General features: G+C 40.2%; 3 protein-coding genes and 1 pseudogene across 4 annotated transcripts; 2 read left to right on the top strand and 2 right to left on the bottom strand.

Moving 5' to 3' along the window:
• Window positions 1-1303: 1303 nt before the first annotated feature.
• On the bottom strand, window positions 1304-10386 carry LOC131311819 (amino acid transporter AVT1A-like). Of its 2 annotated transcripts, XM_058339401.1 has the most exons (12): window positions 10016-10385; window positions 7569-7855; window positions 6874-7088; window positions 6321-6344; window positions 6057-6237; window positions 5560-5779; window positions 5347-5482; window positions 4625-4642; window positions 4368-4515; window positions 3579-3622; window positions 2156-2215; window positions 1304-1661 (listed from the first exon to the last, which is right to left on the bottom strand). In XM_058339401.1, the coding sequence occupies exons 1-12, from the start codon at window positions 10222-10224 to the stop codon at window positions 1569-1571; spliced, it is 1635 nt and encodes a 544-aa protein (XP_058195384.1). In that variant the 5' UTR covers window positions 10225-10385; the 3' UTR covers window positions 1304-1568. The 2 variants fall into 2 exon arrangements, with proteins under 2 accessions (XP_058195384.1, XP_058195385.1); XM_058339402.1 differs by lacking the exon at window positions 6321-6344 and having other exon boundaries at window positions 10016-10386.
• A 2714-nt stretch (window positions 10387-13100) lies between these two features.
• Window positions 13101-15547, top strand: LOC131311534 (phosphatidylinositol 4-phosphate 5-kinase 5-like; annotated as a pseudogene).
• Window positions 15548-15604: 57 nt separating this feature from the next.
• LOC131311532 (uncharacterized) lies at window positions 15605-21307 on the bottom strand. The gene is made up of 3 exons (XM_058339029.1): window positions 20232-21307; window positions 18845-19897; window positions 15605-18200 (listed from the first exon to the last, which is right to left on the bottom strand). Exons 1-3 carry the CDS (start codon window positions 21305-21307, stop codon window positions 15605-15607), a joined length of 4725 nt encoding a protein of 1574 aa, XP_058195012.1.
• A 1203-nt stretch (window positions 21308-22510) lies between these two features.
• LOC131311814 (F-box/kelch-repeat protein At3g06240-like) lies at window positions 22511-25108 on the top strand. The gene is made up of 2 exons (XM_058339396.1): window positions 22511-24402; window positions 24742-25108. Exons 1-2 carry the CDS (start codon window positions 22840-22842, stop codon window positions 24763-24765), a joined length of 1587 nt encoding a protein of 528 aa, XP_058195379.1. The 5' UTR covers window positions 22511-22839; the 3' UTR covers window positions 24766-25108.
• The last annotated feature ends 130 nt before the right edge of the window (window positions 25109-25238 follow it).

Genomic DNA, 25238 nt, shown 5'->3' with positions numbered 1-25238 from the left:
TAAAGCTGATTTTATTGAGGTGTTGGTGATGAAGGAACATGGTGTGGGAGAGTCTTGGACTAGTGTTTCCATCATGTCTGATAATTTTGGATGTTTCCTAAGTTGGCACAAGATCTTGTGGCCATTGTGCTTTACAAAGAATGGTGAAGTTCTTTATTCATTGAATGAGAAAAGATTATTGGCGTATGATCTCAATAAGATGTCGCAAAGGAATATTCATATCGGGTGGAAAGGTGAAATGCGTAGAGATTAGGAAGAACACCATCGGCTAAAGCACTATGCTGATCAATATTACCATATTTTATGAAGCTTCATATGAGGAGAGTTTCCTATTGCTTATGGTCATGAGGAAGATTGGATAGTGAAAGGGCCTGATGTCCAGAATTTCCTCCATTGTATGAGTCATCTGGGCTCTTCGAGTCACCACTGTTATACTGATGGGAGAGTTATCCGCCAAAGAAGAAGCGGACAACTCCAGTGAGGAAGGGGAAAACTCTTCTCCGCGAAAAGGCTGGTGAAAAAAAAAAAAAAAAAAAAAAGACCACCAAAAAAATTTCACTAGAAGAGAAGTCCGATTTTATCCCATATCATTAAATTGAAAACCAAAATAGTCGAAGTGATGGCCTTTTTTTGAGGAAGATACCTTGTTTAACAGCACTAGTGTCTCAAAACCAATAGTTTAAGTGATGCTTTTCAATTGGTATTCAATTTTTGCAGGTCCTTGATTTTTATGTGTAGTAGGTTACTCTAATTTTTGGATTCACTCTTACTAGAACCCGATGGATCATTTTTTAGCGATTGCATTTCCTTAGCCGGGAGGCGGAAGAACTGGAAAACAATCCGTCGCGTGGTAAGTCTCCCTTCTTGGGAGACAATCAATAAGAGGAAAGGTAAAGAAGGAAGAGATGATATCGCTAAAATTTCAAAAACCAATTTGTCATTATTTCCTCCCGTTGATTTGTTTCTGTCGACTTGTAGGCATGTTTTCAATGTTTCCTTTTGTAATCTCCCATTGAATTCCTTCCATGTGTATTTATTTTTTCTGCTAAAATACTCTTCTTTTCTTCTCTAACCTGATATAGCGATACTGATTGCAAAAGAGTTTTAGCTTTCCTAGGAAATTCATGGGAGTGACGCAATTGATCTGAACTCAAGCACCTGAATATTCGCGGCCCCCTCTGTTAATTCAAAGGACAAAAGCGAGATCGACTCTGTTTTTTTTTCCTCTCTGCCCTCTCGCTCTCAATCCTGGTTCTCACGAACACAAATTCTGTAAGTTGGGTTTTATCTGGGACTACATGGATAGTTAGGTTAGCAGGAGACCAGGGCTTTACACCTAATCCACCACTACAACCGGCAAATGGAATTGAATAGCTTTGACCATGTTTTCAACACATTCTCTGTGAATGAAACTAAGAAAAGGTACTTTTAGCATCCAAAAAGACTCTCTCAAAGGAAAATTAACAAGATCGATGAAGAAAAAGAGACGCAATCAAACAACGCTGTGCAGGCCATAACGTTCCAATGAAGCACCCGTATAGCTGACGCATTTACGGTATTTGATCATCTTAGTACTTCTTCACGATTTCCGAAAGCGAAGAATATGTTCCCAGGGTTGCACTAACGACCCCCAACACAATTGTTCCGGTACTCAGAACAACCTGCATTTGTGAAAACAGAAACGAGTAAAGAGCAAAGGTAGAGGGACATGAATACCACAAACGAAGCAACATGAGAACAATAAAAATGTGTCATAACACACAACAACCGGCAACGTTTTCTTGTTCCTGTCCTTGTCCTTGTTCTTGTTCCTGTTCTTGTTGTGTGTTTATTTCTCTTTATGGGAGCCTTTTTCTTGTTCGAGGAAGAGGAAATCACAAAACACGGCAAAAAATTTTGAACCTTCAAGTTCTTAAATTGAGAAATTTGTGTAAAAAACGTTGGGAGAGATTATGTTTTATATCCAAGAAACGCTTTCAGACAATAAAACCGTTTTGATTAGCCAATTTTCAATCCTTCAACATGATCTTCACTGATAGGTGGCAGTTCTCCGGTACAAATACCAGTCAGTTTTCATTTTGTTTGCTTGCATTGACGGAGAGAGTTTTAGTTTGCAGGGATTGGAAATTTGGAATTGTGCATTGAGGTACATTACCTGAGTTGTTGTCGGCTTCTTTACAATTCGAATAAAACATAAAGCTGGCATTATTACTGCCTGAATCACACCAAAATGCACCTTTGATCAGCATAAGTAACACATACAGAAACATGTATATACCTAAACAAACTAGAAAAAAAAAATGAACCAAAGACGCTGATCGGAAAAAAAAAAAAAAAACAAAATCCCAAAGACAACACTGACATCAAGAGAAGTTGGCGATGATGTACAATATTTAGAAGGTCTAAATACATCACTTTGTTTTTGTCTTGGCTTTCACATTCTCCTATTAGAACTCAGTTCATCATTAAGATTTTCCATTTGACAACTGCGATGTTATCCAAACAACAAATGCATTATGCACCGAAAACATGAAGTTAACATAGTACCAAGGTTAAATTATTTGTCTTCAAGACTGTTTTTTTCCTCTCCTTTAACTACAACTTTTTTTCTTATTTAAACAGGTTCAAATTTCTGACAACCCTGCTGTCTATTAAACAAAGTGTCACAAGAATTATCTCAAGATTCTCAAGTGAAGTAAAACTGTTATCAAGGCCATTAGGACACCATCTGGTTGCCCTTTATCCATCCAGACCATCCCTAATGTTTTCCTTTTGCATAACTACAATGCACAATGCGTAAGCAACTAAGTTTCTTTTTTAAACCGACCTAGCATCTGATAGGTAACAGGAAAGCTTATGGATTGGAAAGCAGATGAATTCATGAGAGACTTTTATGAATTTAAAAGATCTTCAAGGTTTCCGAGGTATCTCTTCTTTTAGTTTCTTGTGACGTCCTTAATACTCTAGGCTCTAGCTAATTCATTCAAAGGATTAAGAAGATTTCTGGACATCATGAGAAACTTTTATTGTTTCATGACTGTATTAGCCTTAACGAAGGCTATAGGTATGAACCAATTTCTGTATGCAGGTTTTCTGACCCCAACTAATTGAGACTAGGTTGTTGAGTTCAATTGAATTTAGTTTTAACCAAAACGGTAAGACTTAAGGATTTTGAACTCTATTTTCCAAAGAAAACTCCCCAGAACAATGACACTACTCTGATGTTTCTATTGAATATCCAAGAGTAAACAACGCCACCAAAGCAGCTCAACATTAGTAGTCAATCCGAGTATTCCAGGATTATGCCATTACAATACTCGAAGAGACCTCTTCTGGAAATTTAGGGAGGCAAACAGAATCAATCAATTCACAAAACCAAACAAAGTAAAACGCAAATGATCATTATGTTTTTGGCCTACACAAGATATTCCACAGATTACTTGACAAATTTAGGGATAATCCATTCTAGATTCTCTCCTATATTTAAGATCAATAAGACAATGTGTCTACACACAAAGTATACAGTCAACATAAGTTAAAACATGCAATTTAAAACAGAATCAAAGGTTCATGCTTACCACTAGTACACTGAGAAGAGAACCAATTAAAGCCATCACAAGACCTGCAACGAAAAGAATGAAGTTGAATTTAAGAAGTTGGTCATGTTATGCAATAAAAGAAGAGATACTGTCATAGTGTTACATTTCATACAAGAATTACACTTCCATTACCTTTACAAACCTTACAATCAGTTCAAGAAAACTTTGCACATAAACGTGATTATCTGTCTTTGCTACACTTGAGCTGAAATCTGGCGCATCGTTTAAATCGCTGAATACTATAACATCAACCAACTAAACTAGGCCAAAAAGGTCGCATTTTCTTACTACGGTGATTGACTCAACGCCTTATGTCAACTACGACACTAAGAAGCAATGCACTCTTGCCACTCTATCCCCATGGTTAACCGCAGTATTGCTCCGTGGACTGTGAATACTGTAGACACCGATTTTGTTTCATAGTCACTCTCTTTTTTTTTCGTTTTTAACATGATCACCACAGGAGAGCATCGCTTCTTGCCCTGGGAGCTCACTATCCCAAGAATCAACGAACCACAATGACTTGTGCTGCTAAACTCAAATATTATCCAAGTGAACTATGCTGGCAGACAATTTTCTTTCTTCAGGAAGGCCCAAAAAAGATTGAGAAATTTCTTTGGTTGCCTTATCTCCTCAGGAAACTTCATGACCAGAAATTGGTAGTCACTTTATCCATGTGGAGCCATCTCCCCATAGATATGGTGGTTCTTACTGTTATACTGTATAATGGATACGGAAAGCAAACAAACATAAGTATAGATCACATACCGAAGAAAGGAATAATAAATGCAACCCCAACAGAAGAAACGACGAGTGCTGTCCTCAGGAGAATGAAACACCAGAAACTACTAGAGACTCTGATAGGAAGCAGTTCCTCTATACTTCTTGCAAGTGGGTTCATCAGCAAGGCATATTTGTACATTGTCAAGGAAGCAAAAACAAGAGTATACATAATCAGTTGGAAAACATGATAAAGACAAATGATATTTACTTTCCCCAAGTGAAGTATTTAGAAAAGGATATTTAGTTAATGGGTTGATCACCTGCACACAAACAAAAGAAAAGATCAGACCAAAAGCAACATCTGTGCAGCTAGAGATGACATAAAGTCAAAAAATCTGAAAACCTCCCCATGCGGCATTTTATGCACAAAATATAATGGATAGCGCCCCACCAAGAGCATGGACACATCTATAGGTCTCACATATTCATGTCCATGGACACAACAGAGCACTCCACTCAGACTGTCAGACATGTGTCGGATACTCCTAAATACAAGTCTGGTTTTTCATTATTTTTTTGTTAATCCAACACCTTAGGAACACGCTAGGTCACGTATGGGGCACGTGGGGACACACTAGGTATCCTTCAACACATTAAGAAGTCAGAATGGAATTCTAAAAGTTGAGCCACGCCCTACCGTACAGTTTTCCTTATGTGTTTGTCAATCATACACAACAAGGACATGCTAGGTCACGTTGGGGGTACGCAGGGACACACTAGGCACACGTTCTAAAAGTCGAGCCACTGTAAAAGTTGTCATGTATGCTTAGGTCATGAATTCATATTCAGTACCTCTTGCCTTCGAATTCTTCATGATATTAACATCTGTGTTTTTTATCCTACTTTGATAGCAATAATAATTTTCTGCATATCCATATCCATGCTTCTAGTGGCACACACATATATGGACCCATACAAAAGCATATAAAAAGATAGCGAGGGACGACGGAAATCTGATACATACTGTTGTCCACAACGCAACTTTGGAGGTTACAGTATGAGGTGGCATATTCAAAGTTATCTGCGACAGCGTGCCTTGACCAAACATGAGAAATCCAAGGATTGCAGCACCCCCGTACAATATAACACACAAAAGAAAGCTGCACATTAAAAAAGAGAAGGTATTTAGAAGAGGTGAAACTAAAACGCCCATATCATGATGAAAGTAGTTCCATACCATATTATAAGTGCATTGGTAAATTTTCTTTTATCAGCCATGGATTGGTAAATGTTTGGGAATACAGAATGCCCGGAATAGCAAAACCCATATACACCAATGGCAAAAGGAATGCCGCTCCAGTTTACGACTTCACCCTTTTGATTAAATCCAATTCCATCCACTGTACCAGCAAAAATCAAGCAAAGAAGTATCACTACTGTCGCGACGACCCCTCCAGCTGCAAGGCGAAAAAAAATCAGGCAAAATGCATATCAAAAAGGTTTTTATTTGACTGTCTAAAACTGAACGACTTAATTTTGTTTTGGTCAATATTTCCGACTTCTCCTACTCATCTCGACTCTCGATGAGCGGAATAGGTGTTGGGACTTTTAAGAGTAAATTGTTTTGACCAAAAGCTAAAAGAAATTTAAATAAAAAAAATAAAGTACAAGAAATATAAGACAATCTAAACTCGGATTGCTGCAGTGGACAGAAGTACAGATGGTATGAAGCACCTGAAAGATATGATATGACGCGGAGGTCCCGCAACCAAACAGTTGGTAGAACGAGTAGGGCGGTTATTATTCCAAAGAGGTGCATGGAATCCAGTTGAAAACCAGCCCAATCCAACGACGTACCAGGAAATAGCCTAGCGAGATTATCCCCTTCCAAAGTAATAAATTCCACACAATATGTCTGCACAGGCAGGTTATAAATGTCAGAAATAGGAAAAGTACAGTCCAAGTGATTACAAGACTAACAATCAATGGTCCACTTACATATAACTCCGAGTACAGAACAATCTGCGCCAATATCCAAGAGGAAGATAATATGAGCAACTTATAAAACAAGAAAAAAGAGGATTAAACTTACTAGAGCAATCTGTTCACTTTTTCCCTTTTTATTTTTCTGTTTTTCAACTGACTATAGGAAAAGAGCTGGGCTGTTGGAGGAAGGATTAAACTTTAACCGTTGCACTCTGCTTTTCTAACCTATTTGAATGAGTTTCCAAGCATTAAGAGTTAAGGAAAATGTACAAAATCATGGTCGATAGAAGTAGAGCAATGTGAGTCTATAATGAAAGAGTGGCATCCTTCAATTGTAATCAACACCTACTACGACAGCTTGGAGTCATACAAACACATGAATATCCCCATATAATATCAGTAAAATGCATACCCGATTTATCTATAAAATTTAATTGACTTATTTAAATTTGCGCTCATAGGACAATTAGATAGCGAAGACACTAAAGCTCTCATGGACTGATTGACATGTCATCTGGCCTATAAAACAAGTTACGAGCTGCAATCAAAAGCTAAAACAACTTACAGATACGAAAAGACGCCCATATTTTCCAAATGCAGCTTCTCCAATATCCGGGTAGCTTATGATGCCCTCTCTGCTCTCAAAGCAGTGTCTCATAAGCGAAGCTGTATAACAACAAACCACTGCAAAAAGAAGAAGCACAACCAAGCTTGCCCAGCCGGCTTCTTTCAATGCGTAGGGTGTAGACAAAATCCCAACTCCAGCCATTACATTCACCCCTGTTCCATGACAACCACAACTCCTAGGTTATCCCAAACAAGTCCATCAAGCTAAAGAATTTGAATAGTACGGAAACAGGAAATAGAAGTTTTGCCAGGAAATAGAAGTTTTGCCATGAAAAACAGACTCCTCACACCAATGCACCATCCTCAAAAACATAAATAATTTTGCAAGGAACAATTACCCCAATGCATATCTCTCACTTTTTAATATTTTAAAAAAATAGGGAGTCATTTCCAATTCAGGCTTTATTTGCTTTTCAAAAAGATCGGGCAATTAGATATCACACAAACAAAAAAAGTTAATGAGCAAAAATAATCAAATGCTGTCATGTGCATCAGAGAAGTTATTAACTTGGATGTCACTTAACACATATGTATACAAGGGGTTGTAGATTTACAGTCCCTTCAATTTAAACCAATATGATCTCATATGATACCAGAGTCCAGACCTGTTGAGGTAAACTCTAATGACCTTACCATTGAATATAGTTTGAGTAAAGCTACATCCATGGCTAATGGGAAATTCTTCGGTCAATTGCTTAAGAAATGGAGCCTTATCAAACCATGATGACTGTGTTTCTGAGAGCCTGTGTGAGTCGTCCTTCTGAAAACTTTTTCCATATTCAGGCAGCAATGGAGTCTTTGTTTCCAAATCCAAGCCACTCTTATTATCAATGTCAGAACCTGAGTATCTGACACTAGATAGGCGTCGAAGGGTTTCAAAAATAGGCGATGCAGTGATTGTGAAGGAATCTGTTGTCTCCCTGCCAAGAAGAAAATATTATGATTTCTGAGCATCTCAATTAATATTAGTTACCCTAGTCTTATGGAGTTTTCTCCGTGGCAATTGTGAACAAAACAATGGAGTATTTCAACCAGTCATTGATCCTATTTGAAATTTTTCTAAGTAACCTTTGAACCCGTGTCACCACAAAATGCCATTACCCTACTAAATTATGTATGGGAAGGCACTTTTCTCAAAATGGTACACCTACGAGCAAAAACGACCAAAGCTATCCCAAAATTTTCTCTATTTATTTACCTAAATGTTCTATCAGAGAAAAATATATAATATAGCAAACATTTCATGTAAAGAAATTGGAAATTTAGCAGGACAAATAAAACGATGAACTCCAATGCATCTCCCTTAGCTTCTCGATAACCATTTTTCCAGATTTATACGAGTCGATCTCACTCATACACTAAATGTACCAGTCATCTCCCTTAGCGTTTCTAAGTCCTGTTATTGAAGAAGTAATTCATTCTTGTCTACAAACTGAAAACCCTCTCGCTCCTGTAAAATGTAGGGATAAAATCCTAAATCACTGCACATTTCACAGTTAGCATAATCTTGGGAAAACAAAAAAACACTTCCTTCAGTTTTGTAAGTCATTCGGACAATTTTTCAGAAAGGCTGCATACAAGATAAATTCAAGGTCCACAAAGTAAAGTAGGTTGATGCACATACACTTTCCGTGGCACTACTACTTTTTCTTAGTCTTGCTATTCTCACAATACTATTAAAGAAAATACGCGAATTTGAATATGCACAGTTACCTCTGTTTTACAAACAAGATACTGAGGAGAACAAAAATGAACGACATTGAATGTAGATCAAGAGCTAATATTACCTCATTTGATTGCCAAAAATCTTATTATATTTCAAATGGCTCTCGTTTGTTTACATTTTCTGGAATTTTTTTTGTAAAAAAACCAAAAGAAGAAGCAAGAATCAAGTTCTTATTTGTCAAGTCCTTGGGTTTTTATTCTGTTTCTCAGCAACCAAACGGTGCATAAGAGTATCTCCAGTAGTTTCTCAGAGCCCATACCAAATTTTTTTTTTTTTTTTGGCTAGCTATGGTATCATAAAATCATTGTGGCAGAGATGTCGTGAAATTGGGTACATCCAAATTTCGTGTCAAATTGGTTACAGGTTTTTGCCAAGCTGCAAAATTTGGATAATCCTATGGGACACACTTTAACCAATATTCTCATAACTAACATTCTCATAACTAATGGCAAATATTTTCGTTAACTGACAAAAATAATTCGCAACATATATGCGCTTACTGTACATATAGTGTGTACCATTACTTTCTCCAAATTGAAATGTAGATATGGCTTAATCTTCAAGATTGATTTATTCCATGACATTGTGCCAACTTGCGACTTCGGCTATGGATTTGTAGCCTTCTTTTTACTCACTCTCAAACTTGAAGAAAACTCCCTCCAAACTCTCCCCGCTCCTTTACTCAAGCCTATAGCCAATTCCAGCTTTACGCAAATTGTTACCCAAATCATGGAAAGTCAAATCCTGATTAATTCAATTTTGAAATGCCTGCGAATTACAACTACCCTTTTTTTAAAAAATTTAAAACTCATATGTCCGAGCTAGCTTATTTTTTTAATTTAAAACTCATATGTCCGAGCTAGCTTCTTTTTTATTTAATTTAAAACTCATGTGCCCGAGCTAACTTATTTTTTTTAATTTAAAACTTATGTGTCTGAGCTAGCTTATGAACCTCATCTTATCCGTGGATCAATCCCACCCCCCTCTATCGAAGGAGCAAAACCCGTATGATTTGGTCCACCTGGGAGGTTTCGAACTTGAGTTTCAAGATCAGGAAGCAAACAGGCTTGACAACCAGGCCAACCCAAGGGGTTTGATTAAAAAAGCTTTTGCTCAAATCCATGTGTGGATTTGGGATTCTCCGTAGGACTGTTCAAATCAAAATGAAAGCGTTATCTCGAAATTCTCTTTCCGAATCCGAAACAAAATGGTTGGAGGATTGAAAATGCTCTACTAGGGAAAATACAAGGTAAAACTGAAATGCTCTACTAGGGAAAATACAAGGTAAAACTGTAACACCATGAGAGAGAGAGAGAGAGAGAGAGAGAGAGAGAGAGAGAGAGAGAGGGTATACCTGTAACTCTGAGGCCACTGGTGAGAAGAGAAAGGGGAAGAAGGAGGAGGAGATCTAAATCTTCTTCGAGTACCCTCCTCCTCTTCATCGCTGCTGCTGCTACCACCACCACCACCATTTTCATTCCTTGTGTCCTCTATATCATCATCATCTTCTTCTTCTTCCTCATCCTCAAAGAAAAACTCAGACTCTTTCTCTCTCTCCGCCATTGGCAAACAAGCTCTTCTTCTTCGGAACCACAAAACTCAAATTAATAGACTCAAATAACGCCTAGAAGGAAAAACCAGCACACGCATGAACATGGATGATAGCCTAGAAGGAAAAACCAGCACACGCATGAACATGGATGATATGTACAGGAAAAAACCAGCACACGCATGGACATGGATGATATGTACTGGAGTAATTATTCAATAGCCGGGAGTACCGTCACGTGCTACTCTGAATCACTTTACAATCACACATTTTTATGGAGTTTATACATTTTGTGGTAGACCTTACAAAATATATGATTGTAAAATTGTCCGGAGTACCATTTGAGGATACTCCAAACTATTGTATAATTCCACTGAGTTGTGGCCTTTTCTTTTTTTCTTTTGTTAAAATTGGGGGAACGAAAAATTATCTTGTGCTTCTGCATGGTGTTACAGATATAAGCGGGGCCTCATTTAAACAAAACGACTTTGTTTTAAGGGCTTCAACCCTGTAGTAGTACGCTTTGCTCACTAGAGGACTCCCTGATCCGGTCCATGGACGGGTAGGAATCTAAGCGAGCAGAACAAGCCGAGCGTCGATCAATCAAAGTTATTAACATGATTTTTGAGGTGATTAAAATTCTTAACAAATTGCAAAAAGTACAATATTATTTTTCAAAATGAACCGAAAAAAAAAACCTCAAATAGTTTTAGCTTGACCGTAGAATATTTGTAGGGTCTTTAAGAGGATTCAAATCTCTTGACCAAGATAAGTTTACTCCCCACATGATTCGGGTCAGACAGACACCGAAAGAAAGTGATTTTTTTTGTAATTCCTAGTCTGGACGTGGACCCCCTGACCGTTAGGGAAAAATTATACAGTATATATATGCTAGTTGAAACAAAGTTCCGATAGGGGAAGGATAGATAAAGAGACAATAAAAGCAGATGAAAAACAGAAAGGCCCGCCCTTGTGTAGGAGAAATAATTCTGTGCCAAACGGGTACCACCACGTGGTAACTGTCAGCGCATCCTGGCCGTCTCAGATTTGAGGGGTGTACGTTTTTGGGTATTTTGCACTAAAAAATTATCCTCAAAAATCTAGGCCGTTTAAAACACATTTGGATGGTCTGAATGTGCCAACGGATACCACGTGGTTGTGCCCACCTAGCACGGAAAATAATAATTCTAGTAGCACACCCATACTCATATGAGTGGTGGGTCTCGCACCCACTGGAAAATTGAAAAGTTGCTTGAAAAATTTCTCCTTGTGTAAATTTCAGATGGAAACATGCACATGCAAATTGATATGGGCACCAAGAATATTTAGACAAGAATAACTTGATTACGGAAGCGTCGAGAATAAGTTAATCACGGAGTTGCGTAATTACAACCGTTCGTTTCGGCAATCAATGGTTGAGATATGTTTTTAAACTTTGATCAATAATGAATATTTCTGACTGCTAATAGTTTGTTAGGAAACTGTTCAAAACACTTTTAGACGTGCGAGATTGAACTTTATATTTAGGGCTCCTCCATAAATAAGTTTTTCTCCAGACCCCACCCTCTGACACTTGTTCCTTTTGTTATGTTTGTCTGTAGCCTTTGGAGTGGAGAATAGTACTAGTAGTATTTTGTGTACAAAATTGCAGGGGACATGTAAGAGTTCTATGGAGCAATGGATCGGAACCACAAACACCCCCCTTTGACTCGGTTCCTAATAAGAAATTCTTCAGTGCCGAGTGGGCACGGGCAGCTGGTGCCGAACACGCATCTCGGCCGTCCAAACGTATTTTAGATGGTCCAGATTTAATTATTTGGACTTGAGGGGATGTTTTGGTAATTTTACACTTAAAAATTACCCAAACAGATCTAAGCCGTCCAAAATACGTTTGGACGGCTAAGATGCGTGTTCGGCACCAACTGTCCCGTGCCCGCTCGGCACTGAAGAATTTCTCGTTCCTAATAGTAATTTTTCATTATTTGCTCAAAAGAAGAAAAACAATCTATCTTTATTATTATTATTATCAATCAAAAATATTTATGACACATAACACATTTTTCCGACTAATAAAAATTATAATTTCGATCAAAAATTCACCTCAACCATTACCAATATATTATTATTCATCTTTCATTTCCACTAAATTAAATGATTTTTTTCCAAATTTCAGCTCATGTTAGAATCTAATAATGTCAAGTCGAATTTGGCCGTCATCAGCAACAATTAATTATGCTAGTTTTGTTTCTTCTATTTCTTTTTCTTTTTCTTTCATACCTTGTAAATAGGGTGGCACATCATGTCAAATATTTTCTATCTATGGAGCTTTCCACAACCTAAAAGGAGAATTTTCCAAACTGGACTTGTCGAGATGCTCTGTTAGACTCTTCTTCCTTGCATTGATCAATAATACGGTTGTTGATTGACACACAAAAAAAAATATTGCATAATTTTTACTTTGTGCATAGCGCGTGTACCATTAAATAATACATAATTATTGTTAAACAGAACATCAAACAATACAGAATTGTTTTTCAAAATTAGGATTTCTACGAATATTTTTTCGAGAACTCGGTATCCGGCCCAAAGATTTATGTCATTATGACTTATGTTCGTTTACTCTCTCTTTTTTTTCATCCTATTATCAGAGAAATGTCATTTTTGCCATTTTATATGCAGGAAAATAAGGTCAAGGAAATTGGCCCGATAATAGAAAGCTGATACTATGATACTTTTTCTGTCACATACATGAAAAAAACTACTTTACGGAAGTGAATCGTTGTCGTCCAAAAGTGTTTTGTACGGTCCAGATTTTAATGAAACTTCTCCGGGAAAAAGTTAATTGTGACCAGTCGTAATTGAAAACGAATCTCAGCCATTGATTACGCAAATGGACGGTTGAGATTGCGCCGCTCAGTAAACACCCTGTTCACGGAGCGGCCGTGAAAAAGTCTATCTCCACATGCATATATGTACCCATGAAATTTTTCATGGTTATCAATTTTCATATATCAAAGAGATTCATTAACTGTACATATTGTTAGCAGAATTTTATGACAGCCTAGAGTATAAAGCCAGGGTCGGCAGATACGTAGGTAAATAATTTTGTTGAAGCTCCAAAATCCCGTTACGTACAACGGTACAATTCGATATATAACACATAACGATCTTTATGTGAAATCGTGTATGTATAGCCCATTCGAAGTCCTTAACTGTCGCTTTTGACCATTCCCCTGGCAACAGATGGCTCCATTTTCTCATTGTTCGTAGGACTTTCTTCCCACGTCATGTCACACCACCAAAACACAAATGACATGTATCAAAATTCCAAAATTATGGACCAAAAATTGTCCAAGCTAAATGATTGTTCAGGTTGGTTGCAATTACATGAGAGAGAGAGAGAGAGAGAGAGAGAGAGAGAGAGAGAGAGAGAGAGAGAGAAATAGTTGAAACCATCATGCATTTTTTAACAATCTGAAACACACACAGATTTTTGAACCCCAGAAAACAGAATAGGCCGTATCACGAAGGCATGGGAAGCTACGGTTTGCAAGACGCAGGCTGCAGCAAAGAAGCGAGCCCACAGCCTTTTTGGAACAACATACGTCGCACACACGGAGGACGACGACGACAAAGACAATGAAAATCACGACCGTGGACGTGGTAAAGGCGACGTCTACAACGCGGACAGAGTTCAACTACACGAGCCATTGGTCCGATAATTTCCCCCATGGACTGGAAAATACTTGTGGACCGACGGGTGCAGGTACATAGGAGAGTGGTACGGAGGCAAGACGATGGGGAAAAGGAAAGTTCAGTTGGCCTTCTGGGGCCACCTACGAAGGTGAATTCAAGAGCGGTTACATGGACGGAAAATTAAGACACATACACGAGATCCAATCAAGGATGGAGCCAGGGGTCTTGTGGCGCGGCCGCCGCGACAAGAATTTTTGAAATACAATTATTATATGTGAAAAAATAATTTTATCCCCAACTTATATAGTTTTGTCACTACTAGGTTTTTTCCTTATCTTTAATTATATACTAATCATAAATCTTCTATTTTTTTTTTTCAATAAAGGAGACCCAAAAAACTATTCCAAAACTAAATTCAATGAGCCAAAGTGAAATAATATAAATGATGATGTGTAATTAAGAAAAAAAAACTCCACACTCTAACCCTAAAATAACTTAACCTAAAAAATTAAGGGTATTTAATTATAATGTCACTCCCAAAAAGAGAGTGCGGTTATCAATTTGAAAAATTCATATAGGGATCTGAGGAGTGGCATTACCGATACCCAAAATTAAAGTTGTCTTTTTTCGTACTTTATGTGCAAAAACATCATTTACTATAGTTTTTGTTATGTTATTATTATTTTTTTGGAGCCGATGACTATTAATATTGTAATGCATCTTTTTATTTTTTTAGTATACATTTCGCCATTGCTGGAGTAAAATCTTGGTTCTGTCTCTAGAGATCCAATGGCGAGAAGAATGAGGGGCTTTGGATCATGGATTTGAAGCACGGTCACAGGATCAAGAACTACGCGAACGGGTATTGTTACGATGGCGAATGGTGTCGCAGGTTTCAAGGTCATGGTAAGTGTCAATGGGGTAATGGGAATTGTTATGTCGAGGAATGGAGAAATGGAAGTATTTGTGGTAAAGGGACATTTGTTTGGAGTAATGGGTATAGGTTTGATGGGTATTGGGAAGATGAGTTTCCCAAAGGAAATGGAACATTAAGATGGGAAAATGGGATTACTTATGTGGGGAATTGGAGTAGAGGTCCAAATGAACAAAATGGGAGTTATTTTCCTTTTGGGTCCTCAACTCCAGAGGAAAATCTTGATTGGAACGCTCAAGATGTTTTCAATGTGCATTTGAGTGATTGAAAAGTTTGTCCGAACAAGAAGGTTTCGGTCATGCTCACGCCATCGCAGAAGAAGCTCACGGTGTGGAGGTCGTCGAAGGCGGTGGATGCCAACGTGAGGCTGAGGAGAATGTCGGTCGGCGGGAGACTGGACGCAGGAGAGGATAGGGAGTTCAACCGGATGCGTTTGTTGGAGGGTGCAGGTGTTGGGGCTTCGTCGAATTGGGATTGTTTCGGTAGGAATTTGATGGCAGAGAGAGAGTTGGAGAATCACTTAGCAGGGGTACAACTCAAAGATGCGTGCAAAAGAGGGAGCAGGGGTACAACTCGAAGATGCGTGCAAGAGATGGAGCACGATTAGGATACCGAACGTGGTGAAGCGACAAGGAGTGACCATCTCTAAAGGACATAAGAACTATGAGCTAATGCTCAATTTGCAGCCAGGAATCAGGTTTGTATGATGACCTAAACATCATTATTTTTATTTATTTTTTGATCAGGCAAAAAGGCCCTCAGGGCTACAACTCAGAATTAAAAGCATCTGCATACAGCAAAGAAAATAAAGCAATGGGGGGGCTAGAAACCCAGTCAGGTTGAAGTTGGCCTTTTGATGCCCATGCTGCCACTTGGTGAGCAATCTTGTTGCCAAATCTGTTCACCCATTCCATCTTCAAGTTCTTCTGCTTCATCAGCCTCCTTATGTCCATTACTACTTCAAAAACTTCCCACGGGGGCACAAGTTCTGAGACACTGAGTTCAATGGCCCTCCTGTTGTCCGATTCAATTATGACTTGGCTAACTTTTAGGCCTTCAACCATGTGACATGCCCTCCTGATCGCTTCTTGCTCTCCATGTAAAACTGAGTAGACTGGGAAGGTAGCAGTCGAACCATCAATCAGCTCACCTACTTCATTACGAACCACCATTGCTGCTGTAGCTTTTTCACTATCCAGGGGAATTGCGACATCACAGTTAATTTTCAGGCTACCAGGGATTGGTTTTCTCCAGGCCAGATTGGCAGAAGGGGGAGCATCATTGTGCTCCAAAACCTCTCTCTGAATAGCCGAGATTAATCCAAATTCAGTTTGAGCTTTGGAAGCTCTAACCACAGTAGACAGGGGGTTTACCTCCAGATGATTAAACACGAAGTCGTTTCTTTCCTTCCAAATGTGGAGCGCCACCTTACTTATTACCTCTGATGCTTCTTTGAGACTGGAGCTCTTGTCTATGATACCAGAAGACCAAATCAACATAGAAGGGCATTTCTCAGGGGATACCTTAGAGATCAAGTTGCTACCAAACCAAACTGGTCTAGTCCAAGCACACTGGGTTAGCATATGTTCCACTGATTCCACGCAATCGTTACAGAGAGGACATGTGGGGGATTGAGCACACCTCCTTCTGAAAAGATTTTCCTTGGTTGCCAAACCATTTTTACATACTCTCCACCAAAAATTTCTAACTTTAGGGGGGACATTCAGCTTCCAAATGAGTTTCCAAAGGTGTTTATTGGGTTTAAAGGACGATTCTGGCTTGTCAATATAGATCTCATTGATTTTCAGAGCAACTCTATATCCAGATTTGACCGTGTATATACCTTGGGAATTATAGTGCCAGATCAGTCTATCCCTGCGAGGGTTTGATGGTAAAGCAATCTTCACTATGGCATTTACCTCATCCTCTGAAATGACCCTTCTAAGCTTGTTCACATCCCAACCTTGCATCCCTGGCCTTATAACTTCTGAGACTTTCTGAATTTGACATCCGTGAGGCTTCGGCGTGTTTACTTTGAAATTCTGAATCGAAGGAACCCATTTATCTTCCCAAAAGTTGATTTCACGACCTCCACTCACCTGCCACCTCAACCCTTTACAAAGAACCTCCCTTCCCTTCAGCATGCTGGTCCAAGCCCAAGAGGCCTTTTTTCCTCTAACGGCTGTCAAGAAATTTGAGTTGGGGAAGTAAAGACCTTTCATCATCTTTGCCCAGTAAGAATTAGGATTCATCAAGAGTCTCCAAGCCTGTTTTGCCAGGAGAGCCTCATTGAAAGCACTGAAATCACGAAAACCCATTCCTCCTTCCTCTTTTGGAGCAATCATCCTGTCCCAACTGGCCCAAAAAATCCCTCTATTCTCCGGATCACCTTTCCACCAGTAATTCCTTATCAACGAGTTCAGTTTATTCACTGTCTTCTGAGGGAACCAAAAGCAAGCCATAGCATACGTGGGGATGGCTTGAGCCACATCTTTGATCATAACTTCCTTTCCTGAATGAGAGATGATTCTTTGCTTCCATCCTTGCAACTTCTTCAGAGTTTTCTCCACCAAAAAAGATAATTCCTCAGCTTTTGATCTTCCCCATAAGGAGGGGAGCCCCAGATATTTCGCGTCATCTTTGAGAGGTGGGATGTTTAGGAAGGAGCAAATAAGCTGTTTGTCGATGGGGTTTAGATTGGAGGAGAAAAATATTCCAGACTTATTCAGGTTCACTGATTGTCCTGATGCCTTTCCATATGTATCCAAAATCTTCATAAGGGACTGGCATTCGGGCAATTCAGCTTTTGCAAATAAGAGAGCATCGTCCGCAAAAAAGATATGTGACAAGGAAGGGCATTGTTGACCCAAATGAACTCCTAAAAGGTTTCTGGACTGGACAGCTTGGGTAAGGAGGTTAGAGAGGACATCCTTCACAAGTAAGAAGAGATAGGGTGATAGAGGGTCCCCTTGCCGGAGTCCCCTTCGAGGAGACACTTTTGCCTTGACTTCACCATTCACACTTACCCCAAAGCTCATTGTAGTTACACACTGCATAACCCATTGAATCCACACCCGATTAAAACCCATTTTTTCCAATATTGCTTGCAGAAAGTCCCACTCTACTCGATCATAGGCTTTGTTGAAGTCTAGTTTGACGGCCATGTATCCCCCATAACCATTCTTCTTTCTCCTGAGGTGGTGGAAAGCTTCGTGGGCCACGATGATATTGTCTTGGATAAGTCTGCCAGGGACAAAAGCAGATTGGTTTGGGGTGATAATACCCCTCAGGATACTTTTGAGACGATTAGCAAGAATTTTCGTGATGATTTTCAAGATGAAGTTACACGGGGCAATAGGTCTAAATTGGGCAAGAGTTTCAGGAGAATGAAGTTTTGGAATTAGAACGAGATGGGTATAGTTAAATTCCTTGAGGAGGTACCCATTGGCAAAAAAACTCTCAACCGCTTCGCATACATCCTTCTCAATAATCCCCCAATACTTTTTGGGGCAAATTATAGTTACCCCCCTTTAACTATGCCTCGCGTACACTTACCCCCCTCTAACTTTTTTTTTTGGCACTTAACCCCCTCAAACTAACGGAAATTCAAACGGTCATAACTTCTTCATCCAAAATCGAAAATATGCAAATTATATATCGATTTCGAGGTCTTAAAGTCAGCTTTCTAATGACACCAAAATCACATCACGATTCAAAGCACACAAAAAGTTATGATCAAAATGGTCTTTCTGTCTACCAGCCCTTACTCTTTTGATCATAACTTTCTGTGTGCTTTGAATCGTGATGTGATTTTGGTGTCATTAGAAAGCTGACTTCAAGATCTCGAAATCGATATATAATTTGCATATTTTCGACTTTGGACGAAAAAGTTATGACCGTTTGAATTTCCGTTAGTTTGAGGGGGTTAAGTGCTAAAAAAAAGTTAGAGGGGGGTAAGTGTATGCGAGGCATAGTTAGAGGGGGGTAACTATAATTTCCCCTACTTTTTGTAGAAGAAACCTGGGAAGCCATCAGGCCCAGGTGATTTCAAAGCCCCTAGTTGGTCCCTGGCCAACAAGATTTCCCCTTTCGAGATCGCCTTGGTGAGTTTATGATTCATTGAATCTGTGATTTTCCTGTGGACTCCTACCAGTGCTGCAGTAAAGTCTCTGTCTCCTGAGGCTTCAAAAAGGTTCGAGAAGAACTCACCCAAGTGTCTGTTGATCTCAGTCTCCTCCTTCAGCCAAATACCTCTTCCATCTTTAATAGTGCACAACTGATTTCTCTGTCTTCTTTGCATCAGGGTAGCATGGAAGAACACAGTGTTCTTATCCCCAAATTTTAACCAATTGACTCGAGACCTCTGATGGACATACATCTCCTCTCTCAACATCGTAATCTCCAGCTCTTTTGCAAAATCTTGTTCCTGAGAGAAGCCTTCCTGACTAAAAGGAAGGCTTTGGATAATTCGGATTTTCTCTGTAAGGTCCTCAATTCTCTTCTTGTTGTTCCCAAAAGTTTTCCTACTCCATTCTTGTAGACTCTTCTGACATGATCTCAATTTGGTTCTCAGCGAGTACATAGCTGACCCAGGAGTAGAAGTATCCCAAGCACTTGCTATCACTCTTGAGCATTCTTCACTTGTTGCCCACATGCTTTCAAACTTAAACTGGTAGGGAACTTTCTTCAAGTTGTTGCTTAGTTTGATCAGCAGGGGGCAGTGATCCGACCCCATTTTTACCTCATGGAAAACCTGAGCTGTTGGCCAAAGCAACCTCCAAGACGCTGAAGCCATAGCCCTGTCTAGTCTTTCTCGGATGTTGTTGGTACCCCCTTGGTTGTTACTCCAAGTAAATGCTGGACCTTTAAATTCCAAGTCCATCCACCCACAGTCCGAAATGAGCTCCTGGAACAGTTCAATTCTCCTTCCCCTATATTCGTTACCCCCTTCCTTTTCCCACGTAGAAGCCACTTCATTGAAATCTCCCACACAAAGCCAAGGATAGTGATTCTCCCTAGCCACAGCTCTCAATTGATTCCAAAAGAAAATACGCTCCCTAGGGGTAGGAGGGGCGTAAATAAACGTAGTCAGCCAAGGATCCCCCACCGAATTCCTTTCATAATGCACCTTATCATGTTTTTGGATTTTGACCGAATCTCCACATCCACTTCCTCCTTCCACCACAAAGCTAGACCCCCCGACAAGCCCTCTGGATCGACATAACAGCTTCCCTGGAACTGGAGCCGATTCTTTATTCTTTTTAGGGTATCCCTCTTATTTTTGGTTTCCATAAGGAATACCACTAGAGGACGATGGGTTGTACACAACCCTCGTAAGATCTGGAACGTTAGGGGTCGTCCTATCCCCTGAACGTTCCAGCTGAGCATCACCATTGGGGCTGTGGCTGATTGGGGCCAGCCACCACAGCCCTATTTTGATCCCCTTCATCAGACCTAGGGGTTGAGGGAACAGAATCACTTTGGAATACCTGGACATCCACTAGTTGCTCCTCCTCCACATATGGCAAGGCTTTCTTGATTCTTCGTACCGGGGTTGATTTTTTCCCCCTGTTACCTCGAAGGCTTTGGCTCCCCCTTCCTCTGCTGACAGGGAGGCACGGAGAAAGGGCAGGAGATGGGATAGAGGGGACGAGGAAAGGAGTGTCTGGGAGAGATGGTACATTCGCCTTCAGCTGGATGAGGTGACCTGATTTCTTGGAGTTCTGGGGAGGTTCATCATCCTCTCTCTCCTTACGTTTGAGGGACAGGAATCTATCGAATACAGAAGAGAGGGCAATTTCCATAGGGGCTCTTGGGCTTAGAGGGGTTTTAATTATGTCCTCATCTTGGGCCACCTCCAAAGAAAGGGATTTCTGGGTTTTTGCGGGAGGGCTCCTCTGAAAGGCTCGTGGGCTATCAGGTTCCTCTACAAAATAAGGGGTCTTAACAAGAGAAGGGGTGGGCCTGGATTCCCGAGCAGAGAGGTCCGAAATAACAAAAGAAGAAGGCCCAATAGTAATTATGGGAGGGATAGATTGGGAAAATACCTCATCAGGATCTCGAATATTCTCCTCAGGACAGCTGTGGCTCTCAGCGATAGGCACGTGTCCCTCTTGACGTGCTCCTCCTTTGTCGCTGACATTCATCCTTTCTCGTACGATTGCATTATCTGGAGTGTCCTCTAGCCACCTTTCCACCCGCTCCTGCCACGCACCACCATCCTGGCCTCCCTCCCGGCTTAGTTGAACGCTTGGTTTTGGATAAGCCGCGATTTTCGGCGGCCTGACTCCGTAGTTGATAACATTGATGGGAGAAATCTCTGCTCTTAGCCCACAGTCAAAAGCTTTGGAAAGGGTGGCCCCTGTTTCCTTCCATTTACATTCCGGTATCGAGTGACCAATTCTTCCACATTCGAAACAATATTCAGATAAACGCTCGAATTTAAATGGTACCCATAAGTCTTCCATGTTGCTCCTCTTGAGGAAGAAGCCCTTCTTCAAGGGTTTGTTGATGTCTATCCAAACTCTGAGCCTAAGACATTTAACACTATTTCTCCAGTTGTTGGGATCTTGAATAGAGATGAGATCCCCTATAGATTTAGCAATGATTTTGGGTGTAGATTTTGGGTGCAAATCCCAGGGCTTCCTCTGGAATAGGAGCCTCTCTCTCTAGAATGGGAGCCTCTCTCTCTAGAATGAGAGTTCTTCCCCGCTAGGGTTTTCTCCTCCTGTGGAGTCTTTCTTCATCCCCTTTTCCAACTCACCTCACTCCTCTGTATTTCCTTCCTCCTCTCCCCTTTCTCCCCCTCATCCCCCTTCTCTTTTTCTCTTATTTTTTCCCTCTGATCGCCCCTTCCAGTTTCTTTATCCTTATGGAAGAACCCGAGTACATCTCTTTGGACCAGTGCTTCGATGACAGCTCTTCGAAATCAAAGCACTCTTTGGTGGGCAAAATTATAACGTTCAAAACCTTGAACAAGGTTGGAGTTCAGAATGTCATCAACAAAGCTTGGAGAACGGAAGACAGCTTCTCCATCTCTGCCTTGGGAAATAACACCTACGCATTTCATTTCCAGTCCGAGAATGATTTGTGCAGGGTTATTAGCCAGGGCCCTTGGTCAGTTATGGGGTATCTCTTGGTCCTTCGAAAATGGGACTCAAACATAGCAGTGGATGAGCTGGATTTCTCCTTCAGCCCATTTTGGGTGCAAATCCCAGGGCTTCCTCTGGGGTATCAGAACGAAGCTAGTGGGAAAATCATTGCTAAACCTAAACATCATTATGACCTAGTAAAATTTGGGTGTTTTTAGCTGTCACGGTTTATTTCTTGGCTTTTTGAGCAAAGTTTGAAATAGCGGCCGCTACATTGCACCTATCAGTGTTTTTTATTCTCTTTAAATCCAAACAAATATCGGCCGCACTAGGGTGATTCTATGTTTTTTTTTCATTTGGAGAGTTGCTGATGCAGCCGGCATTTTGCACACTCTTCTCGTTGGGCGGCTGATCCGGCCATCCATTTTGACACCGACGGCTCGGATTTAATCCGAACTAATCTGAGTTGTCCATTATCGAAATGGACAGCTGGATTGACCAGGATCCCCGGCTCCGCTCAACCCACCTATCTTGCATCGAAAATGGTAGAATACATAACAAGTACCATGAACTTGTCCATGAAATGACAATAAACGATTCAGATTCACATTTGAATATAAGCCGTTCATAACCTTTTGAATGTGAATCTGAGTCATTCATTGTCCTTTCATGGACAATTTCATAAATTCTTGTCATGTATCTTACCAAACCCTCTGCATCTTCCATAAGGCGGTTGAGGAAATTTTAGCCGGGCCCACACACAACGTAACGAACGCGGGAGGGGAAAATAATTGTCTCCCGCTCATGTATAAATACTAGTCCCATGCATCCCATGAACCAACAACCCTAAAAGAGAAAGCCATTGAAGGAACAAAAGAAGAAAGAGAAAAAAGCATTCAAATCTTTTGATGTTATCGTCCAGCTTTATTCGGCAGCGTGGAAACATTCCAGAAGACATCGTCATCCAAATCCTCTCGCTTCTACCGATCGAATCCCTGCTGAGATTCAGGTGCGTTTCCAAAGTATGGCGATCTTTGATTTCCGATCCCAAATTCGCACTTTCTCCGTCCCAAAGGCACCTCCAAATCGCGGTTCAATATGGCGATTATGGCAATTTATACTCTTTCGATGCCGAAGAGGCTTCGTCGAGCTATGATGCTCTTGCCAAACCAATGATTTGTGCTTGTGGAATATTAGGTTCGTGCAACGGCTTGTTCCTCGTAAGCCATAACAGTAGTGATTACACCGATTTGTACTTATGGAACCCTACGATTAGGCAATCCAAGAAAGTGCTCTCAATTCTGACGGATCAGCGGTATGACTTCCATTTTAATGCCAAATCTGGACTCTGTTATGATTCCAACTGTGACGATTACAAGGCAGTCATGGTGGGTAGTGGATTGGTCACAGTAGTTAGTTTTAGAAGAAAATACTGGGCTACCAAGACTTGCAGCTTCGCTAAAGAGGATGTTGGAGAGAGATGGAATTCCGGACCAGTAGTGAATGAAAAGTTGCACTGGGTGAGCAGGGTGAGCACTCGCATTGCAGATTATAATAACGCCCTTCAAACCATTGATCGGATTGTGTATTTTGATCCACTAACAGATGAATTTGTAGAATTGCCAATGCCACTACTACCGGACAATGGGAAACACAATAGTGTTCTAATAGGGTTGGGAGTTTTGGAGGGATGTCTTTGTATGACACGCTCTGTCTGTGAAAGGGGTGATGAAGTTGAACATGATAATAATTGGGAAGATGAACGAGGGTTTTATCACAGACATGAATTTAAACCCGCTTTTATTGAAGTGTTGGTGATGAAGGAACATGGCGTGGGAGAGTCCTGGACTAGTTCTTTCATCATTTCTAATGGCGTTGGGGTTGAATTATGCAGCTTATTTTCTACGTACGGTAGCTTGGCGCCATTGTGCTTATCAAAGAATGGTGAAATTCTTTTTTTGGTTGATGGAGAAAATTTTTTAGTTATAATCTCGAGAAGATGTCACAGAGGGATATTCATATTCGTTTCCCGACGAGTGGTTATCCTTTTTACTTTAGATCTTATGGAGCTTCGTTCGTACGTGGAGAGTTTGGCTTCACCTGCTGCCTATGGTCGGGAGAAAGATTGGATAGTAAAAGGGTCTCATGCCTTGCATTTGCTCTGTTGTACAAGATGGAGTTGCCATAGTTATGAATCTTATGATGATAGTGTGTCCGTAACTTACACCGAAGACGACAACTCCGTCGAGGAACATGACGATTGCGGGTTGAAAGGCTTCTGGAAAAAGGGAAAAAGTAGGGAAAAGTTAGTTAGAAAAGCAAAATCTCAGAGATATTCCTCTTCCGGAAAAGAGAAAAAGCAAAAAGCGCAGCAGAGAATCAGATCTAAAAGCAAAATAACTTTTGTAAGAAAGAACCAACGGAAACACAAACAAGGAAAGAATTTGGAGGTGGAAGATTTGCATAAACAGGTACTCACTCTCAGTCCTTCTTGTACAAAATTTAAGTGTTTCTTGATGGACAATTTGAGTTGGTTGCGTCGAATTGTTACTTATTTTGGGTTCATTTTAAGCTGCTTCGATTTGATTGCTCTATATACTTCACATGTTAGCAAAGAAGACATGACAATGTGCCGATAATTGTTTGTTCCTTTTTTTTCCCGCATTTGCAATTGCAAGTATTAGCAGACTCCTTGCTTAACAACACATCACATAATCACTTGAATTCTGTCGACAATGTTCAGTCAGGATGTCTCAAAGTTAATAGCTGAAGTGATGTTCATGTCTAACTGATCAAATCAATTCTCGCAGGTGCTTGATTTCTCCGTGAACTAAACTACTCTATTTTTTTGGATCGCTCTCATAGCAACCTTATGGATCATTTCTTAGCGATTTCTTGTCCTTTGCTGGGAGGAGGAAGAGCTGCAAAATAAATAGGCACGTCGTATATAACCTTCCTTTTGGAGACAGTCACGAAGGGAATGAATTGGATTGGAAGGGGTGGGAGAAGGAAAAGATGATACCTGTTGGAAGCAGAAAATCTATTATTTGATTTTCTCTTCTCACCTCTTCTTTTTCCAATTGACTTACGGGCACGTTTTCACTGTTTTATTGATCTTCTAAAATGTAGGTGCTATGCTCTTTGTATTCAAAATGAAGGGACATTTGGTTTTGTTTTCATCGGCAAAGTGAAGGTCACTGCTGAGGGTTTATTTTGAATTTATAATTAAGCCCAAGGTCTTCCGCTCTTGAAAATCCACACTTTTCCAAACCCAGAAAACAGACGGAATTCTAGGATTGCAAATACC

Source organism: Rhododendron vialii, chromosome 12a (assembly GCF_030253575.1).
Source record: "Rhododendron vialii isolate Sample 1 chromosome 12a, ASM3025357v1".
Lineage (NCBI taxonomy): Eukaryota > Viridiplantae > Streptophyta > Magnoliopsida > Ericales > Ericaceae > Rhododendron > Rhododendron vialii.
Note: the sequence above shows the minus strand (reverse complement) of the source record. Positions and strands in the feature narration are given on the sequence as shown.